General features: G+C 42.9%; 1 protein-coding gene across 1 annotated transcript in view; it reads left to right on the top strand.

Annotated features, from left to right (window-relative positions):
* The window catches only part of csmd1b (CUB and Sushi multiple domains 1b), a 437,934-nt gene that overhangs the window by 225,101 nt on the left and 195,789 nt on the right, over positions 1 to 17,044 (top strand). The window contains 2 exon segments of the mRNA XM_085164942.1: positions 12,840 to 13,034; positions 13,916 to 14,123. Of these exon segments, the coding sequence (XP_085021068.1) occupies positions 12,840 to 13,034; positions 13,916 to 14,123 (403 nt within the window).

Genomic DNA, 17,044 nt, shown 5'->3' with positions numbered 1-17,044 from the left:
GGCACTGGGAGTACCTGGTGATGCCCTTCGGCCTCTGCAATAGCCCTGCTGTCTTCCAACATCTAATCAACGACGTCTTGCGGGATATGCTAGGCCGATGGGTGTTTGCCTATCTGGACGACATCTTGATCTACTCCCGCACCGAAGTGGACCATGTTCGCCATGTGAGGGCCGTGCTGAGCAGGCTGCTCGAGTACCAGCTGTTCTGCAAACTGGAGAAGTGTGCTTTCCATCAGCGGTCCACCTCCTTCCTAGGCTTCACCATCTCCTCTGATGGCCTGACCATGGACCCGCAAAAACTCCAAGCCGTGACCCAGTGGCCTCAGCCCTCCAGCCTTAAGCAGCTACAGAGCTTCCTGGGCTTTGCCAATTTCTATCGGCGTTTTATTCGGAATTTCAGCACCGTTGTCGCCCCACTGACATCCCTCACCAAACCAGCTAACCTGCCTAAGCCCTTCTGCCTCCCCCCAGGCGCAGAACGGGCATTCCGCGACCTCATCCACCGGTTCACCACGGCCCCCGTCCTGCTCCACCCTGATCCTGCCAGAGATTTTGTGGTGGAGGTGGACGCCTCCGATGTCGGCGCTGGCGCCGTCCTCTCTCAACATGGTCCGGATGGAAAACTACACCCATGCTGCTATTTCTCGAGGAAGTTTTCGCCCACGCAGCAACGGTACGGAGTCGGGGACCGAGAACTCCTGGCCATCAAGTGGGCCTTAGAAGAGTGGCGGCATTGGCTCCTGGGGACGAAAGACCCTTTTCTGATCTGGACTGATCACCAGAACCTAATCCACATTCGGTCTGCCAAGCAGCTCAACCCAAGGCAGGCCCGTTGGGCCCTGTTCTTTGAGCCTTACAACTTCCACCTCGCCTACCGCCCTGGTTCCAAGAACGCCAAGGCAGACGCTCTCTCCAGACAGTTCGCCCAGGATGGCCTCACGTCAGACCCCGGACCTATCCTGCCATCTCAGTGCTTCGCCGCCCCCCTTCGGTGGCCCCTGGAGGACTCTATCCGGGATGCCCTGACTGCCGAACCGCCTCCGCCTGACACCCCTGCTGGGAGGCTCTATGTACCTTCCCGCTGCCGTCAGGAGGCCTTGCTCTGGGCTCACTCCTCCCCGCTCTCTGGTCACCCGGGGCCGGACAGGACCCTGCAACTCCTCCGTCGCGCCTTCTGGTGGTCCTCCATGGCCCGGGACGTCCGTGAATTCGTTTCTGCCTGTGACACCTGTGCTCGGGCCAAGTCCTCCACTCAGCCTCCCACAGGCGACCTTCACCCTCTCCCTGTGCCGAGACGTCCCTGGTCCCATGTCGGCCTTGACTTTGTTACCGGCCTCCCATCCGTGGGCGGTCTTGACACCATCCTCACCTTTGTGGACCGGTTTTCGAAGGCAGTGCACCTGGTCGCCCTGGCTGGCCTCCCTTCTGCCAAACGGACGGCCGAGCTCTTCCTGGACCATGTCGTCCGGCTTCACGGGTTCCCCAAGGACATCGTCTCCGACCGGGGGCCCCAGTTCACCGCGAGGTTCTGGAAAGCCTTTTGCCGCCTGATTGGGGCCTCTCCCAGCCTCTCGTCCGGCTATCACCCGCAGACCAATGGGCAGGTTGAACGGACCAACCAACAGTTGGGGCGCTTCTTGAGGTGCTTCGTCTCCGCCCAACCGTCGCTTTGGCCTCGTTACCTGCTGTGGGCTGAGCTGTCACATAACCTTCACGTCTCTTCTGCCACCGGTCTCTCGCCCTTTGAAACCTGTTATGGTTTCCATCCTCCTATCTTCGGCCATCAGGAGGTGGAGGTCGACGTTCCTGCTGCTGAACAGATGGTCCGCCGCTGTCGTCAGGCCTGGATCAAGGCGCGGGCGGCCATCACCCGAGCCAACGCTCGGTACGCCAGACAGCATCGTCGCCGCCATCGCCCGGGTCATCCCTTTCAGCCTGGGGATCGCGTCTGGCTCTCCACGAAGCACCTGCGGCTCCACACCGAGTCCAGGAAGCTCACTCCCAGGTTCGTTGGTCCATACGAGATCGCTGCCCGGCTCAACCCCGTGACTTACCGTCTCCGGCTTCCGCTCGCCATGAAGGTCCATCCGGTGTTCCACGTCTCGCAGCTTAAGCGGCGCGTTACTTCCTCGCTGGCGCCCCCCTCCCCGGCCCCGCCCCCGCCCAGGTTCGTCGATGGGGGCCCTGTCTACGCTGTCCGGCGGATCTTGGATTCCCGTCCCCGGGGTCGGGGGGTCCAGTATCTGGTGGACTGGGCTGGCTACGGTCCTGAGGAGCGCTCCTGGGTGCCGTCCCGCTTCATCTTGGATCCCTCCCTCATCTCGGATTTCCGTCGCCGCCGTCCTGGCCCGTCGGGTGCCGGTCGTCGGGGGGGGGGTCCTGTCAGCCGGTGATCAGCTGATCGCCAGCTGCTCGCCAGCTGATCACGGGGCCGGGTTTAAAAGAGAGACGCCACCCACCTGTTCGCCGCTCAGACATCGTTCTCCTCATGTCAGAAGCTCCAACTCTTTGCCGACGTCAGTGTCCTTCCGATTCAGCAACCGTGAGTGTTTTTCCTCTCGATTCTTTTTCTGTAACGCCAGTCCGAAGCCCCGCTTCGTGCACTGGCCGTTACTAGATTAACTGCGTGTCTGTTCCTACCCATCGCTAGCCTTCCCCGCGTTTGGGTCTAACCAGCACGCCACACGGGCACGCCGAATTACCGTGCGTAGTCCGCCCGTTCGTGACAAATAGCTTTGAATTATGAGTTAGTGGTGTCCATAATGCTACATTAGATGATGAATATTGAAACTAAGAGAGAGCTCATTGAGTGGTGAGGGGCCTCCAGTCAGTTAGCAATGGTTCTTGGCCATAATTGGCCAGGAGCCCTATTACAGTTTGTTTGGTTAGAGCTGTAAAGCATTACGAGTCAGTCAAACTGTTAATACATTTGTGCCTTGGGAACATTAGCTATGCTGGGGAGTTCATTTAGCTCAGGGGCTTTGGCATCTTTCCAACTGAAACAACTTTATATGAAAAACTAGAGATTAAAACAGTATGGAGATGATATTTATTTATAGATATACACCATGGGAACGGAGTAAAGGTGTTAATGAATTATGGATTGCACCCACAGAGAGATGCTTTCAGTGTGAACTCACTGTCCCAGCAGAGACATGAAGTGAATTCTTCAGTGGTAAAAGAGAGGATAGTAGGCCAGTAAATACATTTCATCTGCATCTTTTCCTAAAAATTGTGCTTGTATGTTAATTGTGCAAACATTACCTTAAAATTAGCCAATTTCTTCTAACTGTGGGGAAAGGGACATACTAGACCGAATAGTTTCCTCTCTAAAGTTCACTTACAAGGCTTTGGGTGGAAGAATGGCAGAACTGTGACCGAGGTTGTGGGAGTGTTTTGGATTCAAAACTAAAACTGACCTGAATTTTGAGTTGAGTTTAAATAAAGTCCAAAAAGTCTTTTTATTTAAAAAAAAAAAAAAAAAAAAAAAAAAAAAAAAGTTAAGCCAAAGTTTTAATCTCTCTGGAAAGTTGAATTTTCCCCGACATATTTCAAATGTTAACATCTGTCCAAATCCCTGTTTGGCAAAATGTGCACACACTCTGACATTTGTTCTGGTTCCGCTTGGTTTTAACTTTACAGCCCCCTGGAAACCAAACAAGAAATTAGTGATTTTGCCAGGTATGAGGAGCTGGATTTGACAAAACATCTGTTCCAACATTAGCTCGTGGCAAGTTACATGCTCTGGATACAAATATATTTCACTCCAGTTGTTTTGTTTGTCTCAGAGATCTAGGGGTCATTTTCCACGTATTCCCCGTGTTTTTACTGACAGTTCACAGAGAACATTAAAATAATATCATTTTGATCTTCTGACATCATTCTATCTATTGTATTAATTATGTACTGTACTGTTTTTTTTCCACTTGATGTTAACAGTGTTCTATTTATTTATTTATTTATTTTCTTTATTGTCTTGTTTTCCCATGATAAATGTTGCTGTTGCTATAACAATTTAGTTGTTGTGACTGACATTTTAATGAAAGCAACCCATTCTGTACTTGCTATCATCAGCCTCTTTAGATATAGATATAGATCTCTAACATATCTTTTTATCTGTGATTCTACACATATGTTCAGACTCAAGGATGTTAAAAAAATGAGCAAACATTGAAAATCTTAGTCCTTGCTTTTTTCAAACCAAAATTGAATCAGACATAATTAAAAGAATACATAAAGAACTGGACCATAGGTATACTTAATAATAACACTGGTATCTATTAAATTGTATCTATATACATTACTAGTTACAGTATATCATATATGTTATTTGTATCCCACTATAGAAGACTCTTGTTGTGCTTCTGTGGCAGCAATAGAGAAATAGAAACTAATGATGAAGCACTCTGGGAATGTTTAATTCACACAGACAGAATAAAAACAAATTAGAAAGGATCAAACAGAAAGTAGGATACAAATATCTATGTTCAAGAATTCTGCAAGACAATAATAATAGTGCATTAATGATTTACCAAAAGGCTTTATCAACACCTCTCTCACGCACCGCTTCCTGTCTCTTTCACTTCCTCATTCCTTCTGGCTGTTCCTTCATTGTCTGGCTGTTCCTTCATTGTTTACTTCCGTAACCCTTCATTTGTTCTTTCCCTTTTAACACAACTTGTTCTTCCCCTCCCAACTCTTTCTCTTCCATCCTCTATTCATTCTTTTTTCATTGACTCATTTTGCGTGTCTAAACCTCGCGTCACCTTTTCATCAATACTGAAATGTTGCCCTTGCGAAGAGTTGCTATAGCAACACACTGACCTGCCCTAAGGCTGTAAAGGGCTGGAAGGGACGAACACAACAGAGGAGCAGCATCAGTCACTTTCAGGAGAATCTCACATAAGCACACACAAGCACGTTCACTTGTACGCAGTCATCTTTCCATGACTTCAGAAGACATTACAATGCATTCATTCTCATGATTACGCTGACCATTCCTGTAACTTTAATCTGGTTTTCCTCTAAGCTTAAATCAAGTCTTCAACTTTAATGTTATTGATCTACAAGGCTCGCAAAATTTCAAAATCTCTGGTAGCCCTTCGGGCAGGCATTCTTCAGTTTTTGGTAGCCCAAAATAAATTTAAGTAGCCCGAATAAAAAAAGAAATTATTTTTACGTTTTGTTTCCTTTACAATATTATACATTAAAGTATAATATTGTAACGGAAACAAAAATTAATCAAAAAAATCGTTAAAATACAAATCACAACAACTGTATAAAAATTAAAACCATCAACTCAAATACTTGGTTCTAATTGAACAGAAATTTCTATGAACTTGTAAGAACTGTGTAGAACATGAATCAGTCTGTGTCAGATCCTGAATCTGAAATTTTCACTGAAGTCACGGGTAAGAAGTAAGTGGAACCAAGATCTAGGCCATTTGCTTTTTGAAGTTTGCAAAGACTGCTAAATTCTGCCAATGGTAGTTCACTCTTTGCAATATAGCACGCTGTTCTAAACAGCTTTTTCAGGAGTTCTTGTTGTGCTTGGTTTATTTGTAGTATGTTTTTTTGCAATTGGTGTTTGTTCTGGGAAAGATACTGCAGACTGGGCAATAATGCATTTCTTGCAGTTCTCATGAGTTCTGATGGGGTCTTTCTTAAAATGACTGGTCCCAGTAACAAAGGCGCTTGTCGACTCAGAAATCAAATGAAACTCACAACACACCTGGCAGAACATCATGTTATTTAGCTCGTCATATTCCAGCCACAGAAATTATTTTGTCCATGAAACCAAAAAAGCTGCGCTTTCTTTTTGCCTCATAGTCTGATTTGTCCAACACGTTCTCACTCCCAAAGCGTAACATTTTAGGCTAGGTGACAAATCGTCAACATATTACGTTTTCGGCTACCCACCACATTCTTAAATGACGACCTCGGAAAAATGAGGAAATGTGAGAACCGTATGGACTCAATCTACACATGTTCGCTCTTTTCCTTCAAATAGCTTAGAAACACGCTATTTAACATCATTTAAGTCCTGTTTAAGGTGAGGAAAAAGGTTATGGTTAGGGCTAGGGATAAGGTTAGGTTTAGGGCTGGAATACAGGGCTGGAACGTTGATTACCGCGGGGGCGTCATTGCACTGGATTTCAGCCATAACCCACCGCGTACCATAAGAACGCCGAAAGTCTCCTTTCGCGTTCCTAAGGAACGCCGCGGGACGTGACAAAACGTCGCCATGTTACACCTCGGGAGTGAGAACAGGCTCGATTTGTCATATCTTTTCCGTTTTGTGATCGGCTTTTCTTTGGCTGCCCCTTCTTCACCCTGACCTGTCTTATTTGGCTCTGCAGAACTAAAATATCAGCGTAAATCCTGCTGCTTTTACACACGTACTTACATAATGATCAGCGATTCTTTGCGCACTCAACCTCTGACATGTTTAAGCTTGCTGCGAGAGATTTCACTTGTCGCGTTTGAATAGTAAGCTAATGAGTGATAAGACGATGTCAGAGGAATTGGTGCGCAATTAATCGTCACTCACCAATCAGTGCTGCCGCTCTCTATACACCGTTCGCGCGATCGCAAAATGAAAATGAAAGCAAAAAGCAAGCGCAAATTCAAACGCGATTTCAATATGTCACATATTGACAGTGGCTCATCGATGCCAATGACAATGACATTACTCAGCTACATTGGCGAAAGAATGCAAAAGCACTGACATATATTTTCCTATGATAGCCCGACGGGCAGGGCTGAGTTAGATTTTGGTAGCCCGACTGGAAAAATCGCTAGACCCGGGACGTCGGGCTAGCGATTTTGCGAGCCCTGATCTACATTAAAAGATTTGGGTCCCCTTATTCTTACTTTGTCAACAGACATACAAATAGGTAGTAAGTTTCCAGTGATGACTGGTGGAATGAACTTCTTCCCCATTACCACATGGAGTGGGATCCAATCTGCCAATCAAGTTTCTAGTTGGGACTAGCTTTTTCTCTCTCTCTCTTTGTTGCTTTTCTTGTATATTTGTGTATATTTATCTTTTAATAAAAACTCCCTCAGACAATGGTGTGAGTGCAGTAGTATATATTTAGATGACACTGACATGCCAATTGGATAACAGAGTACATGATTATAGATGAAAACTGCAACTTGACTGGTTGGCAAGAGACACAACTGCAAGGTGCTAATTCTCGTGCTGTTGTGATTACTTATTATGCAAAACACCACTATGTGTTCACCATAAATTAATGATAAATAAATAAATCCCAATGACCTCAAATTCTAGATAATTGCAATTTTTAACCATGGAGCCGTCCAATATTAAGTAATCAATGTGATTATGCTGCTGAATGCAACTACAAATGGCTAATTTGAACTTTCCCAGGCACGAGGTCAGAGCTAAACAAGTCTGATTAAAAACATGCCAAACAAATCAAAAATGTTGTGCACACAGCTTTTATTGCAGACTTGATTTACATTGTAATTAATGTGGAATATCCCCAAACTAGTCCTGATTGTTAGTGGCAAATAAACAGCCATTTGTTCCTCTGAATTAAAAATAGCTAACTTATCAACTTACCACCTATCTATGACTCATATATGTGGGCCCACCTTTTGCTGCCACAAAAGCCATGACCCATCAAGTATGGACAGGTTGCTTTCTTTTCACAGTGTGTCTTGGTGCCGGGCGTTCTCCAGGAAAGTGATGCATACATTCCCGATAAGCCACATGATGTATTGCTCTCCTGGTCTATTTCTGATGCTCACATGCTTATTGTTGGAGTTTCTAGCAGTTGACAGGAGTCAGCATGGGCACTCTGTACCCAGCTGGGACTATGCACCTCTATACGCAACAAACTGCGATGCACTGTGTATCCTGACATCTTTCTATCAAAACAAGCATCATGTTTTTCAGTAATTTGAGCTACAGTAGCTCGTTTGTTGGATCACACCGCACGGGTCAGCCATTGCTCCCCTTGGGTTTGATAGATACTGGCCACCAGTGTTGGTCAAGTTACTTGAAAAAAGTAATCAGTAACTAATTACTGATTACTTCCCCAAAAAAGTAATCCAGTTATTTTACTGATTACTTATTTTCAAAAGTAATTAATTACTTAGTTACTTAGTTACTTTTTAAAAACATGATTTACACCCTGAATAGGTGATAAAGCGATAGATCTTTCAGCCCAATTCTACTTTTTCTACATAATCCATCATACAAAATGTAATCAAATGGAAAATTCCCTTTTTAAAACTTGTTTTATTAGTTTTAATCTTTTAACTTTATGCATCAAGCAAAAATTTAATTATATGCAACATTCTCTGACTGGAAGAAATTTGTTTAATATTTAAACCTATTTTCTGCACATTCCAGCACATAAAATTTTTTTTTGTGTGTGTGTTTACACTCACTCTTTCAAATAGATGCAAGTAAAACACAGCAGAAAATAAATAAAGTCAAAGACTAGTGGTCCTTTTGCTCTATTTTCACCTGTAAAGCAGGAGTAGGGGAGGCGGAGGTTTACCCTGGTGCAGGTGTGCCGCAGCGGTCAGTGGAAGAATCCGCAAGTTTCTCTGTGAATTTCCCATTCCGTAGTAGCACACTCGGTGCTTGCTTGGAAGTTTAGGGGTTTTTTTCGCTGTAAGTTTTCTTCCCACGCACAACGGACACTAATGTTTTTGTCACTTTTTATGGAATCAAACTCAAAGTAAGGTCAGTACTTCCACGCTTTAAACGCTGCACCTCATACTCTCTCCCGCACTCATATATTGACCCTGTGCACGAGAAAATGCTAACTTCCTGGTTTGAGACCGGATGTGGGGTTGTACATTTCCGGTAGCTTTACTTTGCGCCGGTCAATCGCTACTGCAAAGATATACTCCAAAATCATGTCCAAAAATCGAAAACGGAAAGATCGCGTTAAGTCACAAAGAGCAGGAGGTGGGAACACTCACCACTGTTGTGTCATAAAAAATCTAATGATCAATTTTGACGTTTAAAGAGTTTAGATCGATCAGTTGTTTACATCACTCAACACAAGCAGACCTGCATTACTGCATGCAGAAGACACATCGTCCACATTCAGAAGCACATCTCTGTATAGTGACTGGTCTTATGATTTAAACAGGCAAATGTTCAGCATTCACACTACAGGTGAACAATAGTCAAACCAGGTGTTTCCCCCATTATGTCGATATCAGCTAGTCAAGTACACACCTACACAGCATGTTAACAAACCGTGAAAAAAAGCCACACAAAAAATGAATTATTGCTGGTAAGGGTTTCTACACATATTTACGAAGGGTATGTTGTGACTTACCTTAAAAATTACAGCGGTCCCTCGCTAATAACGCGGTTCACCTTTCACCTGGCTGTGAGATTTTTTCGTGCAAGTTTGCATGCTTATTTTTTTACATCACATTGTCCTGCGTCCTGATCGCTGCAGACGATCTCCTCCATGACGTCTCTCCTGTACAATACAGAATCTCTGCATCAATCGCTAGCAGTGTGACTCTGAAGTGCTGTATGTCCACAATGTCCACGACACGTTTTGCACGTCAAAAAATAAAATTGGCTAATTGATTTCACCTATCACTGGTTATTTTTAGAACATAACACCCGCGATAAACGAGGGACAGCTGAGAAATATAACATTTGAATCCATTTTCTCTTTTGCCCTGAGGCAAAGGGGAAAAATATCAACAAGTTGATGAACATTATTTACAGATATATTGGGTAAATGCCCAAGACATCTATAGAAGTGTAAATCGCCGCTTGATTCATTCATTTGCTTAACTTGTTTTGGACCGTAAACCAGGCGCGAATAGGACACCGGAAACAAAGCTCCCCACAGGAGTTTCCGCACCGGAAGTAGCATATGCTAACGTGCACATAGTCAATTGTCCGTTGTTTATCTGCACACAGCTGTTGTCACGAATGTCGCACTTGCTTACATCACTGTCATGAGACATTCTAGCAAAAAATCACGGCAGTAATGCAGCGCTCCTACGGGAAAGTAACGGTAATCTAATTACCGTTTTTGCAATAGTAATTCCTTACTTTACTCGTTACTTGAAAAAAAGTAACGAGATGCAGTGGCCATCTCTGCTGGCCACTGCAGACAGGAATCATCTTACAAGAGCTAAAGTTTTGGAGATGCTCTGACTCAGTCATCTACCCATCACAATTTGACCCCTGTCAAACTCACTCATTGTTATGCTTGCCCATTTTTCCTGCTTCTAAGGCATCAACTTTGAGGGGAAAATGTTCAATTGCTCCCTAATATATGCCTAGTCTCAGGTCTGCACCCTTCTGGATAGAGATCTCAGATATCATTCTCCTAAGGCCATCACCCACTTTGGGAAGTCACTGCTCCTGGTGTTCCAGTTAACACATTCACCATTCATATCTTCTGTTGCTCTCAATCCTTGGTTTCTTGACCTTCTTGTGTTCCCACTTCCTGATGTTGCCATCACTTGGTGTGCTATATTGATCACTATGGCCATCTTCCTCTGCTTGTCCACCACTGCTACTCACCTGCTACCACCACTACTCATCAGCAGTTTGTCTATCTGTATCTGGAAGTCCCACAGGATTCTAGCTTGGTTATTCTCAACCACCTTTGGGGGTGTATTCCATTTTGATATTGGTACTTCCAGACCATACTCAGCACAGATGTTCCTGTATACTAGGCCAGCCACTTGGTTATCATTAGCATCTTGCTCGCAAAACACCAGCTACTGGTAGACCAAGCAGTTGCCTGAGACTGCAAGACTAGGCTGACCAACCTGTGCCCTGACTGGATTGATTACAAGAAGGTCAATGACTCGATGCCCCACACCTGGATCCTGGAATGCCTGGAACTATACAAGATCAACAGGACCCTAAGAGCCTTCATCAGGAACTCAGTGGGGATGTGGCGTACAGCACAACTTCAAGCCCAAGTCACACACAAGTCACAATACAGTGCAGGATCTACCAAATATATATACGACATTAGCACTGTTACCTCATAGCAAGGTCCTGAGTTTGAGTCCACCATCGGGCTGGGGTCTTTCTGTGTATAGATTGCATGTTCTGCCAGTGTCTGCGTGGCTTCTATCAGGTATTCCGGCTTCCTCCCACATGTCCAAATACATGAAATAGTGGAGTTAGGTTAACTGGTGATTTTAAATAGGTGTGAATGTGCAAATGGTTTTCTGTGATTCCCAAATCACACCTAAAAATTTATTTTAGGAGATGACATGATAGTTAAACCACCACACTTGGTGTTTTGATGATAAAATATCAAAACATCAAGTGTGTGTTAACAAGGATACTTAGGCCTTAGGACACTCTGATTTGTCTATATGAGGGAAACCCTTTGAGCATGAGGCAGGTATTTTTATTTATTTCTTTTTTTAACATGACAGCTTGGCAGACACAGAACTCTACAGTCACATAACTGTGACTAATGACTTGGCTTGAACACACGATTCCTTTCTTTTTTTGCTTTTTTCCCCATTCTTCTTTCACTCCTTCAGCCTGTCCTTGAGTCAGTGATTTAGCTTGGGCTTTGGATTTGGTTTTGTGCCTCACTGTATTAAAACAGAGCAGGGTGGATGTTTGTGCAGAGGACAGAATGGTCAGCTGAGTGCAAGTAACTTGTCTCTGATGCATGACTTCATACAATCCAAATAATGAGTCAATTATAGTAAATTATACATGTTTGGACCCCACTGCAATTAGTTCACCTCTCTGTTTTGCTGTGTGACTGGAGTCTCCTCTTCTTTTCCAACCTCCTCCTCCTCTGCCTTCCCACCGCTCTCTTCCCGTTTACTCCTTCTCCTTCATTATATCACTAGTCTTTCTCCTACTCCCTCTTCTCTTGTCTGTAGCTTTATCTTTCTCTCTTTTTCTCCTCTTCTTGTTCTCTTTGTCTTCCTCTCACCCCCATCCCTTCCCCTTTCACAGTGTCCTAGTTCACAGGGTCTCATGGTGAAGCTTTGTCTAATTACCATGCTAGCATTTAACTGGAACAGCGTACACAAACACACAGATTGGCTTACTCAACACCCCTTACACATAAACACAGTGCACAGTGCATGCCCATAGACAGATACACATAAAAGCCATTTGGATGCACATTACGAACAGACATTACACACCCAGCAAGTTAACATGCTCCAGTTATACAAGTACACATAACACACAGCATACACCAGGGTTAGATACAGTGGAATTTGTCCAGGTTGAACTACAGCCACTGTGTTGCTGCCCCTTCTGTGGAGCTAAGGCGTGTTGGCTACAGTCATAGTTGATTTTGGCCTAGTTATACCATGAACTGCCTGTAGCTTCTCCCACTGTAGAGCTGTGTCATCTAAGAACGCGCAGCAACAGATGCACATTGGAGGCAAAATGCTTGCCAGACATCTCAATACCACGCAGTCACTTTAGCATATTTTTAGGTTTCCTGGAAAACCAAACATACATACAGTATGTGGCATTTTGTGTGGGTAATTAGGTTGACTGTAAAATATAGTATATTTAATAATTAACTGATTAAGACAAAAAAAAGCAAAATGCTGAACTCAAAGCATTCAAACCGCTTCAAAGTAAACACAAATTGCTCAGTAACCATGACTGACTAATAGATCTATAGTTGAGCTGTTTTATGTGGTAACAAGCCAAAAAGTTTGTAGTTCACACTAACACTCAAATATTAAAAAATACAGCCAGAACTTCTTGGTTCTTTTTTGTTGGTTATTTTTCACTATAACAAATAGTTAAATTAATGGTTATTTTAGAGGTAATAAACGATTTTCTCTGTCTGCTCTTCTCTTTGTTTCAGTGCTGCCGAGTCATACATGTGGCACCCCTGGTCTCATTCCAAATGGAGTCATTCATGGCTCGCGGTACAACATGGGGGATAAAATCCGATACAGCTGTGAGTCAGGGTTTGTATTGGAAGGACACAGTATCCTCACATGCATCGTATCGCCTGGAAGTGGAGCACAATGGGACTTCCCATCGCCTTTTTGCAGAGGCAAGACATTTTTTCTTTCTTTCTTTCCATTTTCAATTCATTGATATTGCTTCTAGAATGTTTTTAGTAATGCAGTTCAAAGGACTTGCAGTAAATACAGTTTAGAAGATGGAAACCATTTTTTTTACTTAAATGAAACTGACAAGATACCTTTCACATAATCATGACCCAAAGCTAAGTTCAAAAGTAAGCTGTATGTACTTTCCATTGTCTCCATTGGAGTCTTTCAGTTCTTTCATTTAAACTGAACTAAGCTCTGATTGAGGGAAAAGTAAAACTGTTCACCAATTATAGCCATGAAAGTAAAAGATCAGAAAAAAAAATCACATCACTAAGATCATGAGAACTGAAGAAACTTGACATAAGGGTCATTAGCCAGAAGATGAGAGCCCCTGTGTATTGATTGCTTCCAAAGCACAGAATAGTCTGCCTCAAATTACATCACAAACTACTGTATCAACCAGATGGTGCCCAACATCCTTAAGTAAAGCCCCTTTAATGGTTCATTAGTCTACAGACAAGAACAGATCTGTTCATATTTCTTCCATTAGAGTGAGTAGATGGTTGAATAGCTCTATTGAGGGTTTGCTAAATGAGTAGTTGTGAATGAAAATTAACAGATGATCTAAATCATAGTGATGATGTGATAATGACAATACTGTAATTATTTCAGCTCATAGTGTGTGCATTGTGTTTATTTGTCTGCTAATGTTAGAGAGGCATGTGTCAAAAAGTGTGGTTTTTAATGTGTGAAAACTTTATTGACACAAAAAAACATGAAATGAATCATATAAGCCAACCTAAGAAGGCCAAGAAGTTAAGTTACAAAATCAATATATGAAATAATAAAAATAGCATTCGTTTCCTCTGTTTCTAACCAGCCGAGGGAGCGTGTGGCGGTACGTTACGAGGCACCGCAGGTTCAATAACCAGCCCTGGATACCCAGCAGAGTACGACAACAACCTGGACTGTACGTGGTCAATCCTTGCTGAGCCCGGGGACACCATAGCTCTTGTCTTCAATGACTTCTTATTAGAGGACAAATATGACTTCCTTGAAATCAGCGGGACAGAAGCACCAAGCATATGGTAAGACACATCTCACACACAGATTGCAATGCTAAGCCAGATAACGCAGGGGTCTTTGTACAAATCAGCATGACTGAGGCACCATGTGTTGAGCAGTAAATATATAATGAAAACAGAGACACACACAATCACCACTGACACTTAAAGCTTTAGTGGTATAGTCATCTTTTGTGTGTGTTTTTTTTTTAAATTTTGAGCAGTGAAAGAAAGAGTGTAGCATAGATGTAAACAAAGTGGACACTGATGTTCTATAAAATAGGCGGATGCTTCATTCCAAGAATTAGCAACCCAGAGACTTTATTGTTCAGTTATCTGATTTGCTTACACTGAAGAGAACAGTTGTTGTTTTCACTCCAATTTTCCCTAACAAAAGTACTTTCAAGAATGGCTTTTAATTTTAAAAGGGGACTAATGATGTTGTTGGGGAGGACAGATACAACTGCTGATTGATTACCTACACAGGAGTCCTGTTGATTTTCCTGATTTATTCAAATCCCATAGGCAAGGTGATAAATAGTTTTGTTTTTGCTCCCATTTTTTCTGTAGTTGAGTTTGAAAATTTGCACTCTGCTGTGCCACAAAACGCTCTGCTTTTTAAATTTAGAGCACTGTTGGAAGTCATGTTGGTTTGTTTGAAATATCACACGCATCCAGTGGAGGCTTCAATATGTTTGTGCAAAGGTGGGAGAAGCTTAATGGTTAGGGATGGGGGACTTGTTTCCAGGTTGTAAGTGCTGGGAAATCAAGAGAGGGGAAAGTATGAAGTTGTTTGGCCTCTGTCAGTAATAACAACAGACATGCCTGGAAGCAAAGCCTAATTAGACATTAGTAAACTCTAAATTTTTAGACATGATTGAAACAAAACATACATATTCTCGACTCTGTTAGCGTAGATTATCCCAGGTTGCTTTCTTCTTCAGAAAGAGCAATTACTTTGAGTTGAAAGGGATTTGACATCTGTGATACGTTTTTGGTGTTACATAAACACCAAAAACCAAAAACCAAAATCCTGTAATGCTTTGTTAGCAGCATTTGCATCAATAGTGGGTATTTTTGTATGCAAGTTCTTTCGATAGTGTTGTTTAGACACAACAATACCACTTCAGAATATTAATCATTAAAAATATTTTCCAAATAATAAAACCAATTCCAAGAGATTGTTTTTAGAGGATTCTTTTTTTCTCGTGTTCTCCTAACAGTAACTGATGTCTTCCATGTGTAGAAAATGCTTTGTGATTGTGCTACTGCTTGCAAAGTAATTGAATGAATAGGTCGACAGATAAATAAGAGGAGTGAAAGAGGCAGAGACAATAGCACTGGATGAAAACAAAAGGAATGGAGAATAATTGTGCATTTAGTGCCGTCACCAGTCGAGCAGTGCGCATCAACCATGGCATTCTCATGATACCATTTGTGTGTGTGCGTGTGCACACGTGTGTGTTTTTGTCAGGTCTTAAGTGGCTCTCTGACAGGGTGAGCTGTTGATTGTTTCTCTAGGCTCTGACAGATTACACACAGTCAAGTGCACACACGCATACACACAGCTTGGCTCTGACAGTATAACATTCAAGGACCACTGTCAAACCACCCTCTGCAATGCAGGGGCAAGATAAGGAAGAGTAGTAGAGAGTGCACCCAACATTTTGTTACATGGAAAATGGAGACTGCAAGAACTAAGCACTTTTGTCTTGACTGCTCTGATTAGGGTTTAACATCTCCGTCATACTTACTTAAAAGAAAAACTCCTGCAGTAAAGATTGAGGTAACTTGGTGATTTATCTAATGAGCCACCGCAACAGGCTGTGAAAATATGCACCATCTCAAAAAGATGTTTTCAGCTTTATAGCAAAACACAGAAACCTAGATGTGTACAACAAAGTTCCCACATTGGGAATAAACCAAGAGATGTTTCAGTTATACCACCCACATGATTTTAAAAAAGACCTCAAATAAAATGGAAAGGGTTTTTCCATGCACAACCTAATACAATCCTAAGTACTTTTCTCCAGAGGTGGGATTAAGTGATGACTGACATTTTCACTGAGGCATGAAAACAGGTCATTGTGAAAATGACTGACACCTGACAAGACTACTCTGATGGATTCTTCCTGTTTACAGAGAGCATTTTCTGATTGGCTGTCCCAAAAGCAATTTCCTGTTTCATGTTCCTGTCTGCTAGCTGGCAAGTTGAATGTCAGGTTGACTAGCTGTCACACAAACACACAAAAACACTGATACACACACACACACAGAATTGGTCATTTTATGCAATTCCACACCTCGTATTCTTTTCAGAGATGAAACTTTATTGCTGCAGACAAGTGAACGTGTTAAACTGTTTGTACACCTCAACTATGATGGCATTTGAAACTTAGTCTAATTTGTAAGATTATGTGATGGATAATCCAATAGCTGGTCCCAGTTTTTGGTCCACTGTGCTTTACTGGGTTGAAAACTACCTGTTGAGTGAGGTCAAACTGGCAAAAAAAAGATTGATTGACAGAAACAGGGTCAGGAAGACACAAGGAAGCAAAAACATCCAGTTATTTGTGTTGTTGGTTGCTGTGTGCTAATGGCATCACAGCTCCGAAAGGACTTTGGAACATTTGATAGTAGGTTATACAAATAAACTGACCCAACTTTCTTCCTCTACTTTATTAGTCATGCAATTTTTGCCAGCTACATATTAATGGTTTGTGGGGAGGGGTTGGTGTTCTAAATTTAAGATGTTATGTATTCAAATGTGTGGTCTGTGCCTGTGTATGATGGAAGGGGTGTGTATCTGCATGCATTTGTTCTTTCAAGTAGCATTTAGTCTTACAGTATGTCTTCAAAGTTCTCAGTCATCCAGGTCATTGTAGTCTAAGGAGCTGAAAGAAGCCCAACCGGTCGCAGCAGATGCTTGCTCACAGGGGATCATA

Source organism: Neolamprologus multifasciatus, chromosome 1 (assembly GCF_963576455.1).
Source record: "Neolamprologus multifasciatus chromosome 1, fNeoMul1.2, whole genome shotgun sequence".
NCBI lineage: Eukaryota > Metazoa > Chordata > Actinopteri > Cichliformes > Cichlidae > Neolamprologus > Neolamprologus multifasciatus.
Note: the sequence above shows the minus strand (reverse complement) of the source record. Positions and strands in the feature narration are given on the sequence as shown.